This window comes from Oryx dammah, unplaced genomic scaffold (genome assembly GCF_014754425.2).
Source record: "Oryx dammah isolate SB20612 unplaced genomic scaffold, SCBI_Odam_1.1 HiC_scaffold_2, whole genome shotgun sequence".
Lineage (NCBI taxonomy): Eukaryota > Metazoa > Chordata > Mammalia > Artiodactyla > Bovidae > Oryx > Oryx dammah.
In genome coordinates, this window is record NW_024070186.1 from 23,140,699 (window position 1) to 23,163,181 (window position 22,483).

The following is a 22,483-nucleotide window of genomic DNA, read 5'->3' on the forward strand; positions in this document are numbered from 1 at the left end:
ACATTATAGAGCTATATTACATCTGATATTATTGTAACTGCCGTTAGTAATATTTCCCCAACACTCACAATCTGAGAACATTTTCTGAGCCCTGTCTCCAAATGTTTGGCTGTGCCCGACTCCGCAGCTGACGTGAATTCCTTGTTCACTGTCTGGTGATTCATTGCACTAAATACCATTTCCCTGATAATTAAAAACTGCTCACTGGCAAGTGGGAGCAGGAACAGGCTGATGCAGGATTTATGCAGAAACACAAAATGAGCCAAAAGACAAATGACCTGTTCTGCGTAGCTGAAGGCATTTTTTTCCCCCACATCTCCTTCTGGGACTAGAAAAACGGTAGTGATGCGGGAGAGAGGTCTGGTGAGATGTGTCATCCAGGGATAAGATGGATGCAGGAAGAGCCTTCAGAGCACATGTTTAGCCAAATGGTTCTCCAGACTTAGGAATAGACACCGCCTCAGCAGAGGAGTCCAGCCAGGGCCATTCCTAGGCTGACTGTATCAGACCCTTGTCATCCCAAAACAGCTGGGTTTGAATCAATTTTAGACTTCTGATTTCAGTTTTTCTGCCTCAGTCTAATAACGATACCCTCAGTTTCAGGGAAAACAAAGACTGATTCCTACCCTGCATAGGTGCAGGGATTCTAAACTGATATTACATCAGCTCTCCTAGCCTGCGTGCTCTCCTTGGTTTCTTGTGAAAAACTGGCGATGACCAAAGCCCATGCCTGGCCCAGAGCAGCAGTTGAGACGTTGTGTGCATGCACGCATACACACACTTTCATACATGGATATACATTTGTTTGCTCAGGCACACACGCCATATATGCACGCACTCATATGCACGCACACACACACACACACCTTAATTCCACATGCCAGTGAGGTAACACACCTGCTCATGAATAAACCGGACAGTGATTAGAAGGTGAACTTTCTCCCATGAAGACACACTTGCCCGGACATCATTGGCCTGAATGAATCCTGGCACCATTAAGAGATGAAACTCTCCCTTCTGGGAATAGTTCCTTCCCACAACTGATCAGGGCCAATATCTGTGGAGCTCATTAACTCAGAATCCTCTCTCATTCATCCTTACATATGTCTTTACTTGCAAACCATTCATTACAGCGCATTCTAGATTGTTTAATTAGTTTTCGTGGAAGAGTTCCTGTAGGACAGCTTAGCACACATCGTTTAAAAGCCCTTAATCCAAAATAACAAGGTGGTATTTTTAAAGTAACTAATATAACCTTAACACTGTCCACCCCCACCACCCCAGCTTCCTACCTCCCCATACACTTCCTAGAACAATTTACTGATAGTAATCATGCGTGTTTCAACTTGTGAGCCCTCCCTGTACACCCGGCACCATGTTAGATCTGTCACTTGCAATGTGGTCTTTAATATTACAGCCGCCCCGGGAAGAAGGTGTTTCTCCTCCTTCGGCAGAAGAAAAAAATAATAGAAGAGATGTATGTGGTCTTGCTGCAAAATGCCCAGTTAGTGAGAGGCTTCAGAGTTCTGACCTCACCTTGGGATCCCCGCCTCTGGCCTCTCAGCCTTTTCTCATCTCAGTCCAGAACTGGGGAGAAGTCACAGGTTGTCGACACTGGCCTGCCACCCTTTTAGCATTTTGAGTGGGTCTTTTGCTGTGGCTTTGTCTCCAGGGCCCAGCCCTCCAGCACACAGGGGCTAACTTCCGCCTAAAGCATCTGTGTTTCTTCACCTAAGCACCTCTCTGGCCCTGGACCCTTCCAGCCCACCTGCACAGCAGGCAGAGCAGGCCCCAACTGATGACTGATGGGAGTCGTGTGGGGACACTCCAGCTCACACCACCCTAGCTGACTCTGAAGCTTGTGATCTCAGAGGTTCCTTGGAGTGGGGAGTTAAGCCTGTGTCAGTTACCCACAGCCCATGGCGGTAAGTGCCTTGAGGGCACACTTTTCTTAGGCTGCCTTTCCAGCCTACCTTACTGCCCGCTAACCTGCAGGCACTTCTTGGGATCACCTCCCAGATAATCTCAGTAGGGATCACCACCTACTTGCTTTCACAGTCTTATCTTAAGTTGTTGCTTCTGAAGAAACCTAAAGTGAGACTGCCTGAACCTGCTGGTCTGGGTTGTTAGACGTCCATGTGGTTTCGCTAGTTCTTGCTCTTTACTTGTTCTCCAGACGAAAGGAGAAAGAGATGAGCCTCTAGTTCTAATTTCCCCTTTGTCCACTGCTATTAAAGTAAAATTTGCATTCTCTCTGCACCCCTGCCCCAGGGATAAAGACATTCTATCATAAAGATGAGGATTTTCTTTGTTCAAAGTTCAATCAATAGATTCCAGAGTCAACATTGTCATCCCCAAGTTTTCAAAGAGCATTTTAGATTGATGTCTAGCACACTTGGTGTGCTTTTATTTCATGACTGGGAATAATACAAATTTCAGAAAAAGTAATTCCTCTGGGCAGGGTACCTGGCTTTAAAAACATTTCTACTTTGAGTTCTTGGCTGCATCTTCCTTCATCTGGATTAAACTCTGGCCTGACCTGGTGACTAGGGCAACATTCATTTGGGGTTACCGTAGAGCCACCAGAACTTTTTGAATGGGAAATGTCATTATGTGATAATTTATATATTATAAATTATCATTATATATGTATATATATTTATACACATATAAATTGTGTTTTCAAGGCTGGGAGTTGCTGAGAAGGAGCTGCAGTGGGGAGTGTGTGCTGAGAGGGCAAAGCTCAGGGAACCTAAGGTTACCTTAACCATAGCCACAGCACGAGGGCTTCTCCCCACCTGCGTGCCCTGATGACCTGCCTCTTTTAAGAACCAGACAGCAACAGCGGGAAGGGAAAACGACTACTCTTCACAAGGCTGCGATTCCAGACTGTTCTGTTCAGCCTTTGGAGCCCACCTCCCATCTCACCACCCCCAGGAAATCCCTTTCCATGCTTGCCTAATGATACGTCCAACACGGTGAAAAATGATGTTGTGATGAATCCATTTGTTTCTTGGGTTCCATTTCCTGTTTTTGTCCCCTCTCTTCCACTTTTCGAATGTATTTTTTCTGCAATGACAATTCTCTATTTTGTCCCCGTGCACACCTATTTATCTTGCCACTGTAAACATCAGTGACAAAGTCCATATTCCTTTATGTATTTCTCATTCACCATTTTACTCACTTTTCATACTTCACTGTGTCTGAAGGCATGGGGGTTCAATTACCATTTCTTCTTTCATTCCACCTCATTTATTCTGTGTAGACTTCACAATTTTCTCTCTCAGTATTTTCTATGCTCTTCTCTTCACGTTTTCTGTTCTGGTTACTGGCTTGGCACTCCTATCTTGAGGTTTTTCTAATAGCCATTTCTTTTTTGTTGTTGTTTTTAATCCATCCTCTTACCTCTTCCAGCCCTGGACACAGCTGTCAGTTATAACCTTAATGGTGGCCTCCACTCAGGAAAGTTGTCAAGCTGATAAATATTGATATCTGCCCTGCCATTTTACCACCACTTTTCTGCTAATGCATTTGGTTGGCATCAATCAGCTTCTTTGCCTTCTATGAGCGCCTGGTGTGGGAACTGGTCCCGATCTGTCACTTATAAGTAATCTGCTCCACATTTCATCAAGAGCTCAAACACAAAAATATGGAGGAGAAGTAGAGGACAGAGAACCAGGCTAGCATGGCCCAGAGGGAAGGGAGACAGGGAGGTCCAACAAGGAAAAGTGAGGCAGCTGGACGTGTAGGAGAGACGTCCCAACCCAGCCAGACCATTACTGCTGGGGACACCAGCCAGTGCTTAATGACTGCTGTGTCCTCTTTGGGATGTTAACCCTGCTTATCTCCTCCAAAAAGGCTCCCCAGGGATGAAGATCTACATTGACCCCTTCACTTACGAGGACCCCAACGAAGCTGTCCGGGAGTTTGCCAAGGAGATTGATGTCTCTTTTGTGAAAATCGAAGAGGTCATCGGAGCAGGTATGGCTCTTCCCTCCCCTCCTTTCTGCCCTCTTGGTGTCTAGACATCCTCTTTCACCACTCTGGGTGATGTCTATCATCTTTCTCCCCAAAAGGTGAATCTAAGCCATCTACAATATGTGTCTAAGGATCTTCTGGGGACCTTGTTCATGGTGTCCAAGCTTATTTGGTGTTGCAGAGATGTCAACTCTGGCTTTAAAAGATTCAGAAATAGCTCTGGAAATAGAACACCAAATGTAAATAAAGAGAGAGAAATAGGGTGATAAGTTGAGCAATGCACTTCTCTTTTTAGAAGCTGAGCTTAGTATCCCAAGCACTGACTCCAGTATCTCCATGGCTTTGGGCCAAACTTTATTCCCACACTTTCAGTTTTCCTTTTCTGATATACATGGATTTGGAGACAGACTATGATGAACTAAAGAAGGACCACTATTTTCAGAAGAAAATTCACCCATATCCATATTTTCTACAAAAGATCCATGATATGGATGGTAATATAAGACAGACTTCCCTCCCAAGAAATGCATGTTCTCATCTGCATTGGAATACAAACCCAGCCCAGCAGAGAATAACTATCTGAGATGCTGTCAGGAAATTCTACCTAAAGGCTGGTCTAGCATTTTCATCTTCCTTTAATAGATCAATAGTTGAGTCAGTTGGATAATGGATCCAGCCTTATTGATATAAATGAGGAAAATATCCCAAAATATATTCCTTTGGAAATAATCTCTTTGGTGCCCCCTCTGTGGTCTTTTTCTGAATCTTCTTAAAAGCTGTGTTTGCTTTGTGACCTCTTTCCTACTTTTGGTTCCTTATACAACATTCTTTGTCTTCTCTTCTTCTTTAAATTGGATTAGACATTGTTCGGGCTCTTTATGCTGTGTACTCCCATAGCTCCTATGTCTGGAAGTGCTTTTTTTCATGTCCGTATTTGGAGAGCTATGGGGTTGCCTCTTCCAATATTTTAAGCTCCATAAAATATGTTTAGTCAAAGTCTTCCAGACAGCCCCTCCATATATTATCTTTAGGGGGAAAGTCACCCTCCTCCCATTCACTGCCTCTCTTAATGCGCTGAGGGGTCAAAAAGCCATCTGTGAAATTGGAAGTCACATTTGAAAGCTTGCCCCATTAAGTCACATTCTCCTGCTCTGATTTCCCTCTTAAAGAGCTCCAACCTCATGGCATCCCTGTGGTGGGTGCTGGATCCTCCCTGTAGGACACATGACTCTTTCTACCAACCTGTCACATGTTCCAGCTAGCTGACCATAATCTGATCCACATGAATCTATATGTATTTCCCATTGACTTTCATTAAATATGTTACTGAACCACGACTTCCACTTCTGTGCAGATAATTTTCTCTTCCCCCTTAGATACCAACAGACCTAAGGATCATGCCTTAGGAGGCTGGATCCCAGATAAGCTGGATGACTTGAAGGCACTCAGATTTCTCCAGTAAACTTGAAAGTGAAAGCTTTGATCTCGTACCCTGCTACTCTGTGTTGTTCATCATTGTTATGTCATGTGAAAATGGTGCTAGTGATTTTAATGTTGTTATTTATATTGCGTGCTTAGCGCAATGCATTCTGGACTGCATTTCATCCCAGAGAGCCCATGTCAGCCTCCCTCCCATCTTTGTCAGGGGAGGAGTAAAGAGCCTTCTCACTTTATGACCCTGCCAGGGAGGTGCAGCTTGGAGTGAGCTCACCAACTGCTGGATGCCTATAAAGGGACAATCCATGGCCCACCTTCACCTTCTGCCTCTGGGTAGCCTTTGCTGATGCTGTAATGTTTGTGCATTCTGCTCAGAGAAGACTTAGTCCTTGCCATGGCTTACCTGGTCCTGGGGAGGGATGGATACACAGAGCAGTTTAGAAGATGCTCAACAGCTTGGGATAAAGTCTTCTGTCCAGTTGCTGCTGACTGCCTTCTACCTCATACCCATCTGCTTGCAATTCAGTAATCGCACAGCTCATCCCTGTGGATGTGAATTCACTATGTGGAACTTGATGCAGTTTCATCAGGAGACACTCCTGGCTGGAGTCAGTCTCTCTCTATCCTCCGATTCTTCCTCTCTGTCACCACTCCTGCTTTTCCCACTCCTTGCCTCACTGAGCTTGACTTCATTTTATGCTAAAAGAGCTGGTGTGGGTTGAGTTTTTTAAAAAAAGAATTTTGTAAGGTAACATTTGTAGTGTAGTTGGCAATGTTTCCCTTAGCCACCTGGCAGATTCAGCTCAGGGGACCAAATCTGGGTTCCAAAATGGTAATACATGAGAAGAATCAGAAGTCCTTTCCCCTTCCTTCATTCTGTTCCTTTCTCTTTCCCTCAACATGCTCTTATTAAATACTTTTTGCTTGTGGTTGAGTCCCAGAGATGAACAGACACTCTCCTGCCCAGAAGGCTGACAGTCTTGTTGAGAAACAGGCCAGTAACAGGATCACTGTTCCACACATCCCACAACACAGGCAAATGCGAAGTTTGGGGCCAACAGAGAGCAGTGTCCAACTCCTTGTTCTGGGAGTGAGTGGGGAGCTCAGGAGGACTTTGCAAAGAAGGTTACCTTTGGCCTGAACTTTTAAGGTTGAAAACTAGTAGGAAGAGTAAATTTGGAGGAAACGCACGAGAGCACGAGGCAGAAGAGGAAAATTGAATAACTTAAGGAGGGAAATGACCACGGCCTGGCAGCAGTGGTGTGCTGAGCCAGTTTGTGCTACTGCCAGTTGTGTGCATCATTTTGCAGCCCTGTGTTTGGTGACATCTTGGTAGTCTGACATCAGCCATGGGAGGAGTATTTACACCATGACAATTGGCAAATGCTACAAATCAAAGGTTTTGTTTCTTCACTTCCTGGAGAGCTGATAGTTTAGCACACCCCAGGCCTTCCAGAATGTGCAAGATAATTTCAAAGAGGAACTGGCCCATTTCTGCTGCATATAGATCCAGAGGAGAGGGCTGTGTTTGTTGCAGGAGGGATTAGATAGAGAATTCAAAAAGATCCTCATTCATTAAACATTGATTCCATGCCTGAAACTGTGCTGGATGCTGAAAAGCACACTCAGTGCCTCATAATCCCGGCTGATTTGTTAACACAAAGTCCTGCTCTGCAGGAGGAGGGGATGGGACTGAGAGGTAAGACAGAGGGTCAGAGAAGCCACAGCCCTGGAGGCAACAGGAAGAGAGGCTTGATGGCCAAAGGAAGAATGCAAGAAAGAGGCACCTGGGGGGCCCCTAAGAACTTTGGGCTGCTGGATGGGCTGATGCTCTGTGTGGCACACTCTGAGGACAAGGCTGAGAGAAGGCTCCTACAGAGGGGATCCCTGAGGGTAGGTGACTTAATCAAGCATTAAGTCTGGAATCTAGCGATCAGGATGTTGGGTATGGATTTTATCCTATATAATACGGTGAGTGAGTAGTCTCGGAGTAGGCAATAGAAATGAGGTGGGAGAAGAACCTGATGAACCTGTGTTGATTGAAAGGGTGCACTTGAAAGGGTGATGGGAAAGGTTTGTAGGAATTCAGAGGCACATAGACAGGTTTTGGGGCTGGGAAACATGGAGTAGGTTTGAGGTCAATGCTGGAATCAAATGTGGTAAGGAAGGCTGCTCTGCAGCAAGTAAACCAACCTAAACCCAAAAGTATCCAAACAAGGTGAATGGAGGGGCCAGTGGGTTTGATGGCTGGAGCTGACAGGGGAGACATGGCATGGAGGTTGTGGGCAGAAGTGATGGCCATCAGGTTAAACACCTTAAAGGGAAAAGGGGGCTGCCTGGCCACCAGGGTGTGGGGACTGGTGGTTGTGCTTGCCAGTAAAGGCCAATGGAATACAATCTAAAAACTTTGGGGTTGAAGAATTGCACCAACCTCCAAAGTTTCTTTTACCATTGTTGAGGATAATGAACAAAAAAATCAAAATAACTGTGAGCCAGATGTGACACCAACCAAGAGGACTGAATTACACTTGACCCTTGAACAACACAGGGGTTAGGGGCACAGACCTCTCTGTATGGTTGAAATTGATGTGTATAACTTGACAGCCAGCCCTCTATATCCATGAGTCCACATCCCTGGACTCAACCAACCATGGATTGTGTAGTACTATAGTGCCTATTTATTGAAAGAAGTCTCCGTGCTAGTGAGCCTGTGCAATTCAAACTCTTGATGTTTATCAAGAGTCAACTATATAATTAGTTCATTTATCATTATGTAATGTTTGCTTTGTTGTTGTTTAGCCATTCAGTTGTTTCCAACCCTTTTGTAACCCTGTGGATTATAGTCTGCCAGGTTGCTCTGTCTATGGGATTTCCCAGGCAAGAATACTAGAGTGGGTTGCCATTTCCTTCTCCAGGAGATCTTCCCAACTCAGGGATCCAACCTGTGTCTCCTGCATTGGCAGGAGGATTCTTTACCATTGAACCACCAGGGAAGTCCCAGTATTTGTTTACTGCCCCTCTTTTATCACCATGCTCAAAGTTCCATGGGAATGATGAAACTTGAGCGCTTCTGTTAGTCCCATGCCTGGCCTGCTGTGGCACTAAGGTGCTCAGTTAAAAATGTCCTTGGAGGAAAAGCATAATAGAGATAAGACTTTGAAGAACTGGGTATAGTTTGGGAGCATGCAGAGAAACCAGAAAGAGGTCACATGAGATGTGAGTCATTCAGTGCTCTGAAAGGAGCCTAGTGGAATGAGGAAGACTGATCCTTCCTCTTTTCCTTGCAGTGATGGAAATTATTGAAGTCCTTTTAGAGAGGGCATCTGCTGTCTTTGGAGAGTGTCAGCTCTTTGAAACCATGAATCTGACTCATAGGAATCACTCACAGGTCAGCTTCAATTGACCTGTGGAGTTCTGATCCACTGCTTGATTCTGATCAGTTTGTGCTGTAGACATGCCCAGAACATAAACTAAGGCTTCCATGTATACTTAGGCCCTAAAGCATGAATGGTGTTCCTGGGTTGTACAGTGTGCAACCTGCATAACTGTATGTAGCAACCCTGAGCACAACAGTGAAAATATAGGTAAAGGTGTCACCAGAAGGGATCATCGAAGGGGAGGCATACCCATTGTATTTTAATTAATAACCACCCCCAACTTACTCCAGCAGATGCTGACCCAGCATTTCCACAGATGGCTTAGGTGAGAGGGCTGGATGAGGAGAGTTGGGAGAGGGAGTCTGTGGTGTATACAGATAGGATGGGGCCGGCAAAGAAGACCCATCTCTTCTCTTTGAGGAAGAGAATGGGTTTCTTGGTGATGATTTGGTAGAAAATACCAATACTGGATAGGAGTCACAGCAGGAAGGGTTTCTAGATTACAGTTCAGTCACTCAGTCCCGTCTGACTCTTTGCAATCCCATGAACTGCAGGACGCCAGGCTTCCCTGTCCATCAACAACTCCCGGAGCTTACTCAAACTCATGTCCATTGAATCAGTGATGCCATTCAACCATCTCATCCTCTGTCATCCCCTTCACCTCCCGCCTTCAGTCTTTCCCAGATCAGGGTCTTTTCCAATGAGTCAGTCCTTCCAATCAGATCCCAAAGTATTGGAGCTTCAGCTTCAGCATCAATCCTTCTAATGAATATTCAAGACTTATTTCATATAGGATTGACTGGTTGGATTCTCTTGCAGTCCAAGGGACTCTGAAGAGTCTTCTCCAACACTACAGTTCAATTCTTCAGTGCTCAGCTTTCTTTATAGTCCAACTCTCACATCCATACATCACTACTGGGAAAACCATAGCTTTGACTATAGGGTTTCTAGAGGAGCAAAGTAAATAGATGTTGTCAGTAACGATAATTAATATAGCTGGCATGCACTAAACACTCACCATGTGCATGCTTCATTCAGCCGTCATAATGATCCTGTTGGCCCTGTGAGTTAGTGTGTGTGTGTGTGTGCACGTGCACACAAGCACACAAGCACTCGTGCATTTACATATGCATTTGTAAACTGGTAAGGACGGGGGCTCATACATTAAGGAATCTGCCTACAATGCAGGAGACCCAGGTTTGATCCTTGGGTTGGGAGGATCCCCTGGAGAAGGAAATGGCTACCCATGCCAATATTATTGCCTGAAGAATTCCATGGACAGAGGATCCTGGCGGGCTACAGTCCATGGGATTGCAAAGAGTCGGACACAACTTGAGCGACTAACACTTTCACTTCTCTTTTCAAGGATATCAATATTCGGTGAACAATTTGTCAAAGGCCATGTTGAGTTAATAGTTGGGCAAAAATGGAAACCCAGATACAGCTGACCTTAATCCAGTGAATGTAACTCCCACACTACCTTCCACTTCTGTCACTGTCCTGGGAAAGAGCAGCTAAGTATGCAGAGACATTGCTTCTGATGTCAGACTCTATCGAGCAGTTTGGAATACCCAAGCCACTTGACTGGGAATCGCAGTACTGTCCCAGAATTCACTGTGCCCATATGGTGATGCCATAAAGATGCCCCTCATTCCCTGGGAAGAGCATCTATTTCCTAGAAGATCTTTGTCCTGCTCTCTGTTTTAATATAATCAGTTATTGACTTAAGAAGGTTAACAGTGAGTGCCACAATATTTAGCATTTTTAGTTCTATGTGCTTGCTTATGTTAAGTACTTTCCTGGTGGTTCAGATGATAGATGGTCTGCCTGCAATGCAGGAGACCTGGGTTCAATCTAAAAATAATAATATCTAGGTATATGGTTGTCTAAGTGACTATAAGAAACTATGAGAAAAGAGAAAACTAGATTTACTCTCACCATTTAGGTATTAGGTATTGTAGGCATCATGGCTACTAATTAGAGTCATCTAATTTGCCAACTCCAGTAGCCTAGTAATGGGTACCAGGGGAATTCTGCTGAGAAGGAGAAGTGGGATTGTGATCAATTAGTAATGTCTGTCCTGAGTATAGGGTCAGGAGGTGGTGGAATGCCTGCCATGATTTCACTATCCCTAGGAGAAGGCCGTGGCACCCCACTCCAGTACTCTTGCCGGGAAAATCCCATGGATTGGAGGAGCCTGGTGGGCTGCAGTACATGGGGTCGCAAAGAGTCGGACACGACTGAGCGACCTCACTTTCAGTTTTCACTTTTATGCATTGGAGAAGGAAATGGCAACCCACTCCAGTGTTCTTGCCTGGAGAATCCCAGGGACAGTGGAGCCTGGTGGACAGCTGTCTATGGGGTCGCATGGAGTCGGACACTACTGAAGCGACTTAGCAGCAGCAGCAGCAGCAGTTTAGCCATAACCTATCTTACACAGGCTAGTGCCATAAAACTTGCTATAAGTCATATTTTTAAACCTAGTTTAAATGAATTCTTTAAAACTTTCTTTTCTGGTGGAAGCTTGAATTAGTTATGCGAAGCTCTACTTCCCTTTTTCCCTCCCTGAGGCAGTTTGTGACTTCAAAATGCTAAAGAAAAGAGAGCAATTGTGTGCGGATCCGAGCAGCACATAGCCAACAGCTAGTGCTTGAAATACCTGCTGGCAGGTTGGATGTTTCATTTCCAAAAATTGAAAATTCTTTCCCTCTGATTTTATATATAATAGTTGAGGCATTTAATACTGCTAAACCATTTTTTTTTTCTCTCTTCCTCATTTTGTCAAGGAAGATAGGGAAGAGGACCTGGCAAGGAGCTGAAATTTGTAGGGAATCATTTCAGCAGCTGTCTGGGAGGGCAGTGACAGGAACTGGCGAAATGACCCTCAGCAGACAGCTTTGAGGGCTGCAGTTCTCAAACTAGAGCCAGGCATCAGAATCAGCTGGAGGCAAGTTAATACCCAAGTCACTGGGCCCTGCCTACTGAGCTTCTGATCTAGGTGGGTAGAGGTTGGGCTCCAAAGCTGCTTTTTCTAATAGGTTTCCAGGTGAAGCTGGTGCTGTTGGGCAGGAACCACATTTTGAGAACCACTGCTAAGAGCCACTGGCTCTAAACTGGCCTGAAGCTGAAGTTGGGTACTAGCCAAGAGGAGATTTGGTTCTAGGAGAGGACCCAAGGTCAGCTGCAAAGACCTGTGCCCATCACAGTTCAGCCAGACCAAAATTAGGTTGGCTGCCATTACTGTCAGTCAAGGAGCTGCATAGAAAGAACTAACCATAACCACTACTCAGTCATTTCCTATAAGTATCTATTTTAAATATAATTCTGTGAACTTCCCTGGCAGTCCAGTGGCTAGGACTCAGCACTTTTATTGCCATGACCCAGGTTTAATCCCTGGTTGGGGAACTAAGATCCCTCAAGCCACACAGAAGAGCGAAAATTAAAAGTATATGTATATCTATGTGTATATATATATATATATAGGCTTCCCTGGTGGCTCAGTGGTAAAGAATCCACTTGCCTATGCAGGAGACGTGGTTTCTATCTCTGGGTCCAGAAGATCCCCTGGAGAAGGAAATGGCAACCCTCTCCAGTGTTCTTGCCTGGGAAATCCCATGGACAGAGGAGCCTGGTGGGCTACAGTCCATGTCGGACAAAGAGTCAGACATGACTTAGCGACTAAACAACAACAATGTGTGTGTGTGTGTTTGTGTATTGTGTGTGTGTGTGTGTGTGTGTATGTGTGTGTATAATGCTAATACTGAATTTGTTGAAAATAGATTTTAGGGGTTAAGAATTTTTCTTAAAAATATGGAAAATGGATGGCTATGATTTGGAGCTCATGTGAGAGGAAGCTTTTTAGAGTTCATGTGATGTGTCTGTGTGCTCAGTCATGTTTAGAATTCAGATCATGGCGAATCAAAGCACCACAAACCTCAAGTTCTGGCCCTAATGGCAGGAAAGGTGTCCAAAAAGATTTCCCTGAACATAGTACATGAACCTGAGGTCAAAGACCACAGGTGACAGCAGTCAGATTGTAAGTGACGGATGGCCTTAATTTTCTGTTCATTACTAAAAATGGTGCAACTCCAGTTCCCTAGGAGCCTGTTGGGGGTGCTAGAGGGGCCAGAACCCACAGACTTTAGTGTACAGGGCTTACCTGGAGACACTGTCCATACCCAGATACCTGGCAGGGAGACTTATCACCACCCTTGGCAAGATGTGCTACTTGTCTTGGCTGCAGAAACCCTTCTCTCTTCCATTCTCCACTCCCTACCCCTGGTTTGTCTTTTTAAAATCACCATCCAGCTGTATCTTCAATAGTCTGGAGTTTGCAATGCACTTTCTCATAGACCTTATAGCTGGGAAGGCCCCACAGTTAATCAGTTCTTTTTGTCCAACAGAGCTGAGAAATCTGAGGCTGAACAAGGGAAGCACCTTGCCTGAAGTCTAGTGGTGGTGCCAGGCTGAGGGGGTGGGGAGGTGGTGTAGACTCAAGTTTCTTTCTCCAGAGTTTCTCCTTTTGGCCAGAGTTTGCCCCAGCTGCTCTGGCGGCCACTTAATTACATGGTGGAGGACAGCCTCCGAGTGAGAACTGTGGATGAAGTGACTTCCTTTGCAGTTCGTGGTTTGAAAACCTCTGGGCTTGGAGAATATGAAGTCATTCCTTTGTCAGACACCAGAAAGGAGCTATTTTTACAGAACCACAATCCTTTAAATCACTGCTTTCCAGTGATTATGGAGCAAATTTCCCAAGAGCATATAACGCGGCTATGTAGTAACCATACAGAACCCATCTCTCCCTATCCAAGGAGAGCACTTTTTTAAAAACACTATCTTTTTTTTTTTAGAGCAGTTTTAGGTTCACAGAAAAATAGAGTGGAAGGTACAGAGAGGTCTCATATAACCCCTGCCCCTACACATACACAGTCTCTCCCATTGTCAACATCCCCAGGCAGAGTGCTCCACTTGTTACAAGTTAGAAACCTACACTGATACATCATTATCCCTAGGTCCTTAGTGCAGGCTCACTCTTGATGCTATGGGTTTAGACAGATTTTTAATGATAGGTACCCCACCCCACCCCCATTTAATTTCTTACAGAGGAATTTCACTGCCTGAAAAATCCTCTCACATTTTTACTTTATAATTTCAAAAAACTATATGAAGAGACCCCCTATAGAGGATATAATTTAGAACTAAAGTGTTAGTAGCACTACGCCTGAAGACCAGTCAGCCACAAAGGTTAAACAACGACATGACATTTGCCGATTAGGAAAGGAAAGTGCGTGGCCCACCCTGTTCCATGTAGATGGGACTTCACGATGCCACACCTTCATGCACGTCTTCCTTCTTTCTCTTCTTCTTCCTCCCTGGTCACAGCTACAAAGCCCACTCTGTGTGTCAGGCCCTGTGCAGTGAGAGGCAGCTTATATGCAAGCACTGCTTTCAAAAGAATTCAAAGGTGTAGGGATGAATTCCAGGTACTCCAGGGCCTTTGACAGTTGCCTGATCTGTTTCAATATGCTCGGGTGGTTTTGACCCATGGCTCTCAACTTTGGCTGCTCCTCAGACCACCTGGGCAGCCAGGCCTGACTTCGTGGACCTGTGACCTGTGCACAGGCCCCCTTGCTCAACAGGGCCCATGCTCAGTTTAATGCTCTGCCACCACAGTCTTAAAATTCTTAGTAAATTTTGAACAGTGAGTCCCGCATTTTCATTTTGCACCAGGCCCTGCAAATTATGTAGCTGATCCTGTGGGCTGCTTTTAAATATGTCCATGCCCAGGCTGCACCCAGACCAACTAATCAAAATTCCTGCAGGTGGGATCCAGGCCCCGGTGCTTTGTAAGCTCTCTGGGGGGGTTGCTGTGGGTTACATCCTTGAGAACGGCTTGTATAAAACAGAAGTCCTCAAATATGGGGTTTATGTGTATGTTGTGGGGAACAGTACATTCACCCAGGGTGCTTTTACAAACTCCCAGACTGATGTGTAGAAATTGATAAATATTCTGATTCCTAAATATTCTAATCTTACCTAACAAGCCAGACAAGAGCTTTTCATAAGTATGCCATTTGAATAGAAGATAGTCCCACTGTGCTTGCTCTTCCCTTGTTACTGTGTCATTGTGACAGGAACTGCATTTGAATGGTTAGGACTTGCACACTTGGGGCACAGTGGTCCTTGCGTGGGACTTCCCCCCAGCTCTCTTCCCGGTGGCACTGCTAACTGAATACACCTTCTGAGAGGTGATGTGACAGGAAAAGGTATGAACTATGGACAGCATCCCTAACTCTGCCTCACAGCTGTGGGGTGTGAGGCATGTTTTTCTTGTGCCTCAGTTTCTTTATTAGTAAAATGGGCATAATAATACCCAGCTCATAAACGGGTTGTGAGGATTAATGAGATAAGACATGCAAAGAGCCCAGCACTGTGCCTGGCATATAGGCAGTCAAAACATATCGGTGTACTATCTCTCCCAAAAAGAAATATTAGCATGTTTTCCCCTCACTCTGAACTGTGTCATTTTACTAAAAGAAAATAGAACTCATTAGTACAATCATAAGAAAGAAATACTGATATTCTTCAGTTAGTATACTTATTAAAAATGCATATATATTCATTCAGTTCATAGCTATTGAATACCTACTAGGTCAAGGTGTTAGAGAATTGATTGCATATATATCTATGCACAGGCACCCATGTATATACAAACAAACCTTGTCTCCTACGTCTCCTGCGTCTTTAACACTAGCAGGCTTTTTACCACTAGTGCCACCTCGGAAGCCCTTGATCAAAGTGGAGAGTGTAAAAAAAATTAGAATAAGCATGAGGAGGAGAAGAAAGAGAAAGTGCAACTAAATAAAACCCGGTGAACAGGAGGGGAGTTCTCATGCCCTTGGACAATCTCTGAATCCAACAAGAAAAAAGTTACCTCTTCTTTTCTGGTAAAAACTCAGCTAAAGAAAAACCAGAGTTTTACTTCCAAGAGCCCTCACACCTCACTTTGACCTTGATACAAAAGACAGTCCTCCACTTCTGGGGAACTGCACATGACTTCACTTACGGCTCAGCTGGTAAAGAATCCACCTGCAATGCAGGAGACCTGGGTTCAATCCCTGGCTTGGGAAGATCCCTTGGAGAAGGGAAAGGCTACCCACTCCAGTATTCTGGCCTGGAGAATTCCATGGACTGTATAGTCCATGGGGTTGCAAAGAGTTAGACACAACTGAGCAACTTTCACATTCACATACATACACAGCCATATATACAATATATGCAAACATGTATATAGACACACATGTATATATATGTACAGACACATATATGTATACATACATATGCACACATACATATGCATGCACACAAATATGTACATATGCAAGCACACACATATATGACAGGTAGTTATTATTCAATACTTTTCTTTAAATTTTACTCAAACTGAAAAATCAATGCTTATTGTAACAATTTAAACAACAGAAAAGCAATTAAATTAAGTTTACTAATCCATACTCCCCCATTCCTATTCCCACCATTCCAGTGTAACCAATTTTTTAAACAGTTTGAATTGAAAATAAATTTGCTATGGATTTTTTCCATAATGTTTTTTGGCATACACACACAGATCTCAACCTGGGCATGTTCTACAGGCCACATTCTTAACTTTCTTTTCTGTCTCACTTAGCAATATAATGCGGACATCTTTTGAAGTCAGTATATCTCACTCATCTGTTAGTCTTCAGTAGCTCATAGCATTCTGCAATCTGGAGGTTCTTTTTAACCATTCCCCTGGTTATGGTCATATGGTGTTTGACATTAAAGGGGATGCTGCAATAAACAGTCTTTTATAAAAATGTTAATACTGGTACTTCTGCTTATTTTGGATAGGACAGAGATAGAGCCTCAGCAGTTTATAACCCAAGGATGGGCAAAGCCAAACAAATAATAATAAATGTGATACCCCAACTTCTATTGCATGCCTACCACATACCAGGCAATGCAGTAGGTGCAAGGTGCGGATGTGAATGGGACTTGGTCTGACCTCAAACAGTATGATCATGTATCAAAACCAGTATTACATATGCTGTCTATCCTAAGTTCATGTTGAAATCTTCCTAATGGTGCTTAAGACAACCTCTACTCCAGCCTTAGAGTCTTAAGAAGTCCCATTGACTCTGGAGCAGCTTTCCATCCAAAGTCCTTTCGTGCAGCTTCCTTCCAATCCATGCAGCAGAAAATACAAAAAAAGTCCCATCTAAATCACAGATGTTAACTTGCTTTCATAATTCGGCCAGTAATTTATCTGATTGCTCACAGTTTGCTTCATCATCGTCTTCCAGAAGCTGAAAGTGACAAAGAAATTTCTCCTGGCAGAAAGACATGTTTCTCCTATCAGGCCTTTGACACCCATCTTTGTGATGCACTCACAAGTAGATTCTAAACTGCTTCACATAACAGCACTGAAGTTACAAAACCAAGTTAAATCATAACTTTTGAAAGCACGTGAACAAGATTCAACAGATTTTTTAAGCAGCTGTGAAATAGTGTCACCAGAATTGTTTTTACTCCTGGTGATTTTACCACAGAAATGTTTAAATGCTGCAGAACCCATGGAGGTGTGCTGCTCATGTCTACTTGAAAAAGCCACTTTCTGTTCAGCTGCCAGGAGTGCAGGTAGCTGCCAGCTTCCCACCGCAGTGCCTTCAGGATCTACCTTAGCTTTCCTGCAGGGCCCAACTCTTCCTGGCAAAACCCCAGCCAGTGACAGAGCACAGTGGGATGCTAGGGTAGGTCTTTTGAGGATGGGCGCTCTTTGTTCTGGAGCTCTTCATTGGGTTGGATGAGACTGTCAGATCTGCACTGCAGTTTGGGCATCTCCTGCATTGTGATCTGGGGCTTGGGCAATCCTGCTTCCTCTCCCCTTTATCCTGCACAGAGTCTGCTAACTTCCCTTCCTAACTCCTCAGTGTCTGTTTCCCAGGGACCCAATAGACATAAACACTTTCAGGGCAATGTAGGAACATAAACACTATACATCTCATTCAGAGGACTGGAGGACCTGAACATGTCCCTAGCCCCTGGACATTCTTATACTAGGCTCTGCTAAAAATGAATTATGTTTCTGCCACAGTGAAACTGACCATTTCATCTCAATTGTTCAGCTGGGATACAAATGAAAATCTAAACGTGAGGAAAAATAAACCCATATAGAGTCTGAAATTTCTCTTCAGTTACTCAAGCTGTCTAAAATCCAAGGTAAAGAATGTGTTTGGGTATTTCTTCTGTGTTTGCCATGAACTGCTAAGAGCCAGGCCATCACAGTTATAATGAGAGGTCACTCTTTCCTTTTTGCCACTTTAATCACTGTTCCACTTGGAACACCATTGTTCCTGGTAAGCTGCCTCCCCTCATGGCAGCACAAGAAGAGGAGAAAGCAGGTTATAATTGCATTCTTTTTGCAGGAGAGTTTGGAGAGGTGTACAAGGGGCGTTTGAAACTTCCAGGCAAGAGGGAAATCTATGTGGCCATTAAGACGCTGAAGGCTGGGTACTCAGAGAAGCAGCGACGGGACTTTCTGAGTGAGGCGAGCATCATGGGGCAGTTTGACCATCCCAACATTATCCGCCTGGAAGGTGTGGTCACCAAGAGCCGGCCGGTCATGATCATCACGGAGTTCATGGAGAATGGCGCTTTGGATTCTTTTCTCAGGGTAAGAACTGCTCAGCTTACTTTTACCCTTCAGAGTAAAAGCACAGATGATGCTGGTGCTGGTGGGAGCTGGGGGACCATGGTGGGCTGGGAAGAAGCGTCCACGTGAGGACCACCTGCCACTTAGGAATCCCTGACGAAATACAGATAGGCATTGGAGGTGTTAGCAAGGTTAACAGATTTGTGGCTAAAAAGAAAGAACAAAGCAGAGCCCGTGGACCCCTCTGTAGAAGGATGGCACAGAGCCAGGCCTCGATGAGTAAGAATGAATAGAGGATGGAGGATGGCCATCGGCATCCGTATGAATCATGGAGATTGAAGAGACTCCCAGCTGCTATGCTGTCCTGCGTGATTCATGCAGACATCAGTGGCCATCTCTGCCTTTTCCCCAGCACAGCCGCCCTTCCATTCAGCTCTCTTCATTTGCAGTTCAGAAATAAAACACATTGCCCTTATCTGATGCCTGGGCCACCTGGCCTCTGAGGAGGTGCTTCTGGGCAGGACACGGGAACAGTGTGTCACAAGTGTCCACAAGTCTTTTCTGGGGTTGATGGAGAGCTGGGGCTCCTACCCAGCCTGGAGCAGGGATGGGGGCCCCAAAGGCTTATAGCCGAGAGATCTATAAAGGACCATTGTCAGAATGCCCAAATGCAGCCACAATGGAGGCACTTTCATTTCTATGGGGCATCTCAGAGCTACTCAGAGAGGGCTTGTATGAGTGTGGCCATAGTGCTTATGTCTGGGGGATAGAAGCTGTCTAACCACAGGCCATGGAGCAAGGCCTGCCTCAGACCAAAGGCTTAGTTGGGGAGCCTGGGAGCAAGAGGGTACAGGGGCAAGGCCTTCTGAGCAAGGGCTTCAGGGTAATACCAAGTAGCTGGCTATGCATGTCACCAAAGCTACCGAACAGTAGCTATGGCTGCAGATCAAAGGACTATTCATTGAAACATTCACCAGGAGTCAGTCATTGAAGCATTCACCAGGTGACTGCTCTGACCATGCCCTGTGCTGGGAACTGGGTCTATACTGATGAGAGAGAGTGCTTTAATGCAATGGAACAAATCACCCCAAACTTCAATGACTTAGCACAATAGCAATTTAGTTTGCTCATAAGTCTGTAATTTCGGAACCTCTCTGTTCCATGTGCTGTCAGCAGGGGCAGCTCAAGGGCTAAGATCTGGAATCGCCCAAAGACTCATTTACTCATCTGTCTCATAGTGGATGCTGGGTGTCAGCTGACATCTCTCCACCCGGCCATCTCTGGCTTCCTCACAGCAAGCTGGGTCCTCAGAACAAGCATCCTGAGCACAGAAGGTAGAAGCTGTATCAGTTCTGTAACCTAGCCTGAACAGTCACATAGCATCCTTCAATCATGGTGATGAGCCCACTCAGATTCATGGAGAGGAAGCACTCCCCACATTTTGATGGGTACTGCAACCTGATGTCTTCTTACACATAAGGGATGGGAAGTCCTGCTATGTCCATCATAGAGAATACAACCTTCGGAGATGCTCCTGCCCCCCAGGACCTTCATGCCCAAAGCTTCCAATAATCATCTGTCTGGATTGTACTTTTTGTTTCTATGCATGAAGCACAGAGGTGTCACATATGTGATGACGGGCTTCTCTGGTGGCTCAGATGGTAAAGAATCTGCCTGCAATGCAAGAGACTTGGGTTCCATCCCTGGGTTGGGAAAATCCCCTGGAGAAGGAAGTGGAAACCCACTCCAGTATTCTTGCCTGGAGAATTCCATGGATGGAGGAGCCTGGCAGGCTCCAATCCCTGGGGTGACTTTTTGTTTCCACACATGAAGGACAGAGGTATCACATGTAGTAGAACTGAAACCTTCTTGAGAAAGCCAGGGGTGGCTTCAAAGAGGAGGGAGAACTTCTCCAATATTGAAGAAGGAGGAATGTGCCAGACAGCAGATAGGCTGACAGAACAGTAGAGCTGCGTATTCAGAGGCTGAAGTCAGGGTGGCCTGTTCAGTAATCTGTCAGCAGTTGCATGGTGGCTCTGAAGCCCACAAGTAGAATTTAGGGGCTTCCCTGTGGACAGGAAGCTGAGGGCTTGTCTAGAAGCTGCACTTGTACATACTGAAGCTTCCTTTGCAGGGGGAGCACATGCTTTATGCTCGTCTGGGTCGATAGGCAGTAGTGGCTTTTGTTTGGCAGGTTGGGGGGCAGATGATATAGGTGATGGGGCCCATGTACTTTGCATGGTACAGTCTCCTTGAGGGTGTGGGATATACTTTGTATAACCCCAGCACCTAGCACAGTGAGCACTGAGTAGAGGGTAGTAGAATAAAAGACCATTTCTGGAGCAAAAGCAGTTGGGTGTGGCAGGATTGATGGAGCATCCTGAGTGTACACGGATCTCTTGTCCTTGTCACAGTGGGGCATGGACCATGCTCCCCTGGGGGCATTCCTTCATGATCAGATTGCTCATGCAGACAGTCAAATAAACATGAATAGGTGGTAATATTAGAAGAAGTATCTTCTGGAACCAGCCTCCAGACCCATTCAGGAGTCATTTATTTCCTGCAAGTCACCTGTCTGTGCTTCTCAGAGACTCTCAACACAGCCTGGGAACTGAGATGAGATTCTCTCCCGAGAACATGCAGGGGAGCAAAGCGATTCATGCTCAGAAGCCTGCAAAAAGTCAGAACTCTGTGCTGCTCTGCACATGCATTTTTCCATTTGGAGGGCACAGGACATGGGGGCAAGTTGGATGCCAGTTATTTTTCATGATGATGCAGCCTAGGCAGTGAGAGAAAAGCTTGACGTGAGAGAGGAGCACAGGGAAATGGAGGGGAAAGATGGCAGAAAGGGAGCGGCCAGAGCAGGCAGCGCCAGGAGGGGAAGGAAATGAAGCGTGTCCGACTCCCTGCGCGGTGTAGAGGCAGGTAATCTATAAATCTAATTTCAGCCTTACTGCCAGACCCTGGAGCATAGTAGCATTAATTGATGTATCTGCTGCTTGATAAAATTGAAAAGTGGGTCATCAGTTCAGTTCTGCAGGGTCCATCTTCTGGGAGGTAGTATAATTTTAGGATCGCCATTCAGAGAAGAAAGGAAAAGTGTCCGACTTCAATTTGTGCACCTGTTCTCTCCTCCAACCCCACAAAGGGGCCCCTTCACACCAGACGTAGTAACTTTGGATTGTGGCCATGCCTCCAGCTCAGTCTCAGAGCCTTTGGGCATCAAGGGTCCAGTGATGACATCAGACACTGCTTCTCACAGTCCACTCAGCGCTCCTCTCTCATTGCAGAACTTAGAATCCTTCACATTATGGAGGGATTGGAAACATTGCTATTGTTTAACCATACATTCAGTAGGGTCATAATTATCTATATTTTTTAAAAATGTGCTATGGATTAGGTAGCATGCAAATCTATAATTAAATATTTCCTTCTTGGCACTCAGATTTAGGGGATTCAATCTGGTAGCTCTTCCATCATCTTAGACACAAGCGCTAAAGCCCTCTTCAATGCCTTATGCCCTAGCCAAGAAGGTTGGCCTGCTCTGTAAGGCCCTCTTGGCTAAAGCAAGGCTTTGTGGTTATTGCTGGTTCATTCACATATGGCCGCAACTGGGAAACTCTTAAAAGTCACTGAGCAATGTCAGTTGGGGGCATTTATCATTCATGGGATGCTCATTCATAGGCTGGATCTAGATGACAGCAAGTCAGTTGTCAGGAAGAGAATCCCAGATTGCAAGTTCTGAGACCAAGGCCCTGTTTTGGACTCTGCTATGAGTCACCATGTGGCCTTGAGCAAGTCTGTTAACTCAATTTCCCAATCTATAAACTAAAGGCATTGAGCTGGATGGTCTTGAAAGGGCTCTTTCAGGTAAAAAAAATCTATGATTCATTCTCTTCAAACAAATCAAATAAGGGTTTCATTTCCTGAAGTGAGTTTGTCAATGAAAGTTGAAATACCTAAATCCTTCCTGTCTAATAAAAGGGCCAGCAAGTGGCTT

The 22,483-nt window shown here is 45.1% G+C and overlaps 1 protein-coding gene across 1 annotated transcript in view; it reads left to right on the forward strand.

Annotated features, from left to right (window-relative positions):
- Nucleotides 1-22,483, forward strand: part of EPHB1 (EPH receptor B1) — a 455,697-nt gene that overhangs the window by 368,672 nt on the left and 64,542 nt on the right. The window contains exons 10-11 of the mRNA XM_040233096.1: nucleotides 3,859-3,981; nucleotides 18,257-18,504. Of these exons, the coding sequence (XP_040089030.1) occupies nucleotides 3,859-3,981; nucleotides 18,257-18,504 (371 nt within the window). The remainder of the gene's footprint in view (nucleotides 1-3,858; nucleotides 3,982-18,256; nucleotides 18,505-22,483) is intronic.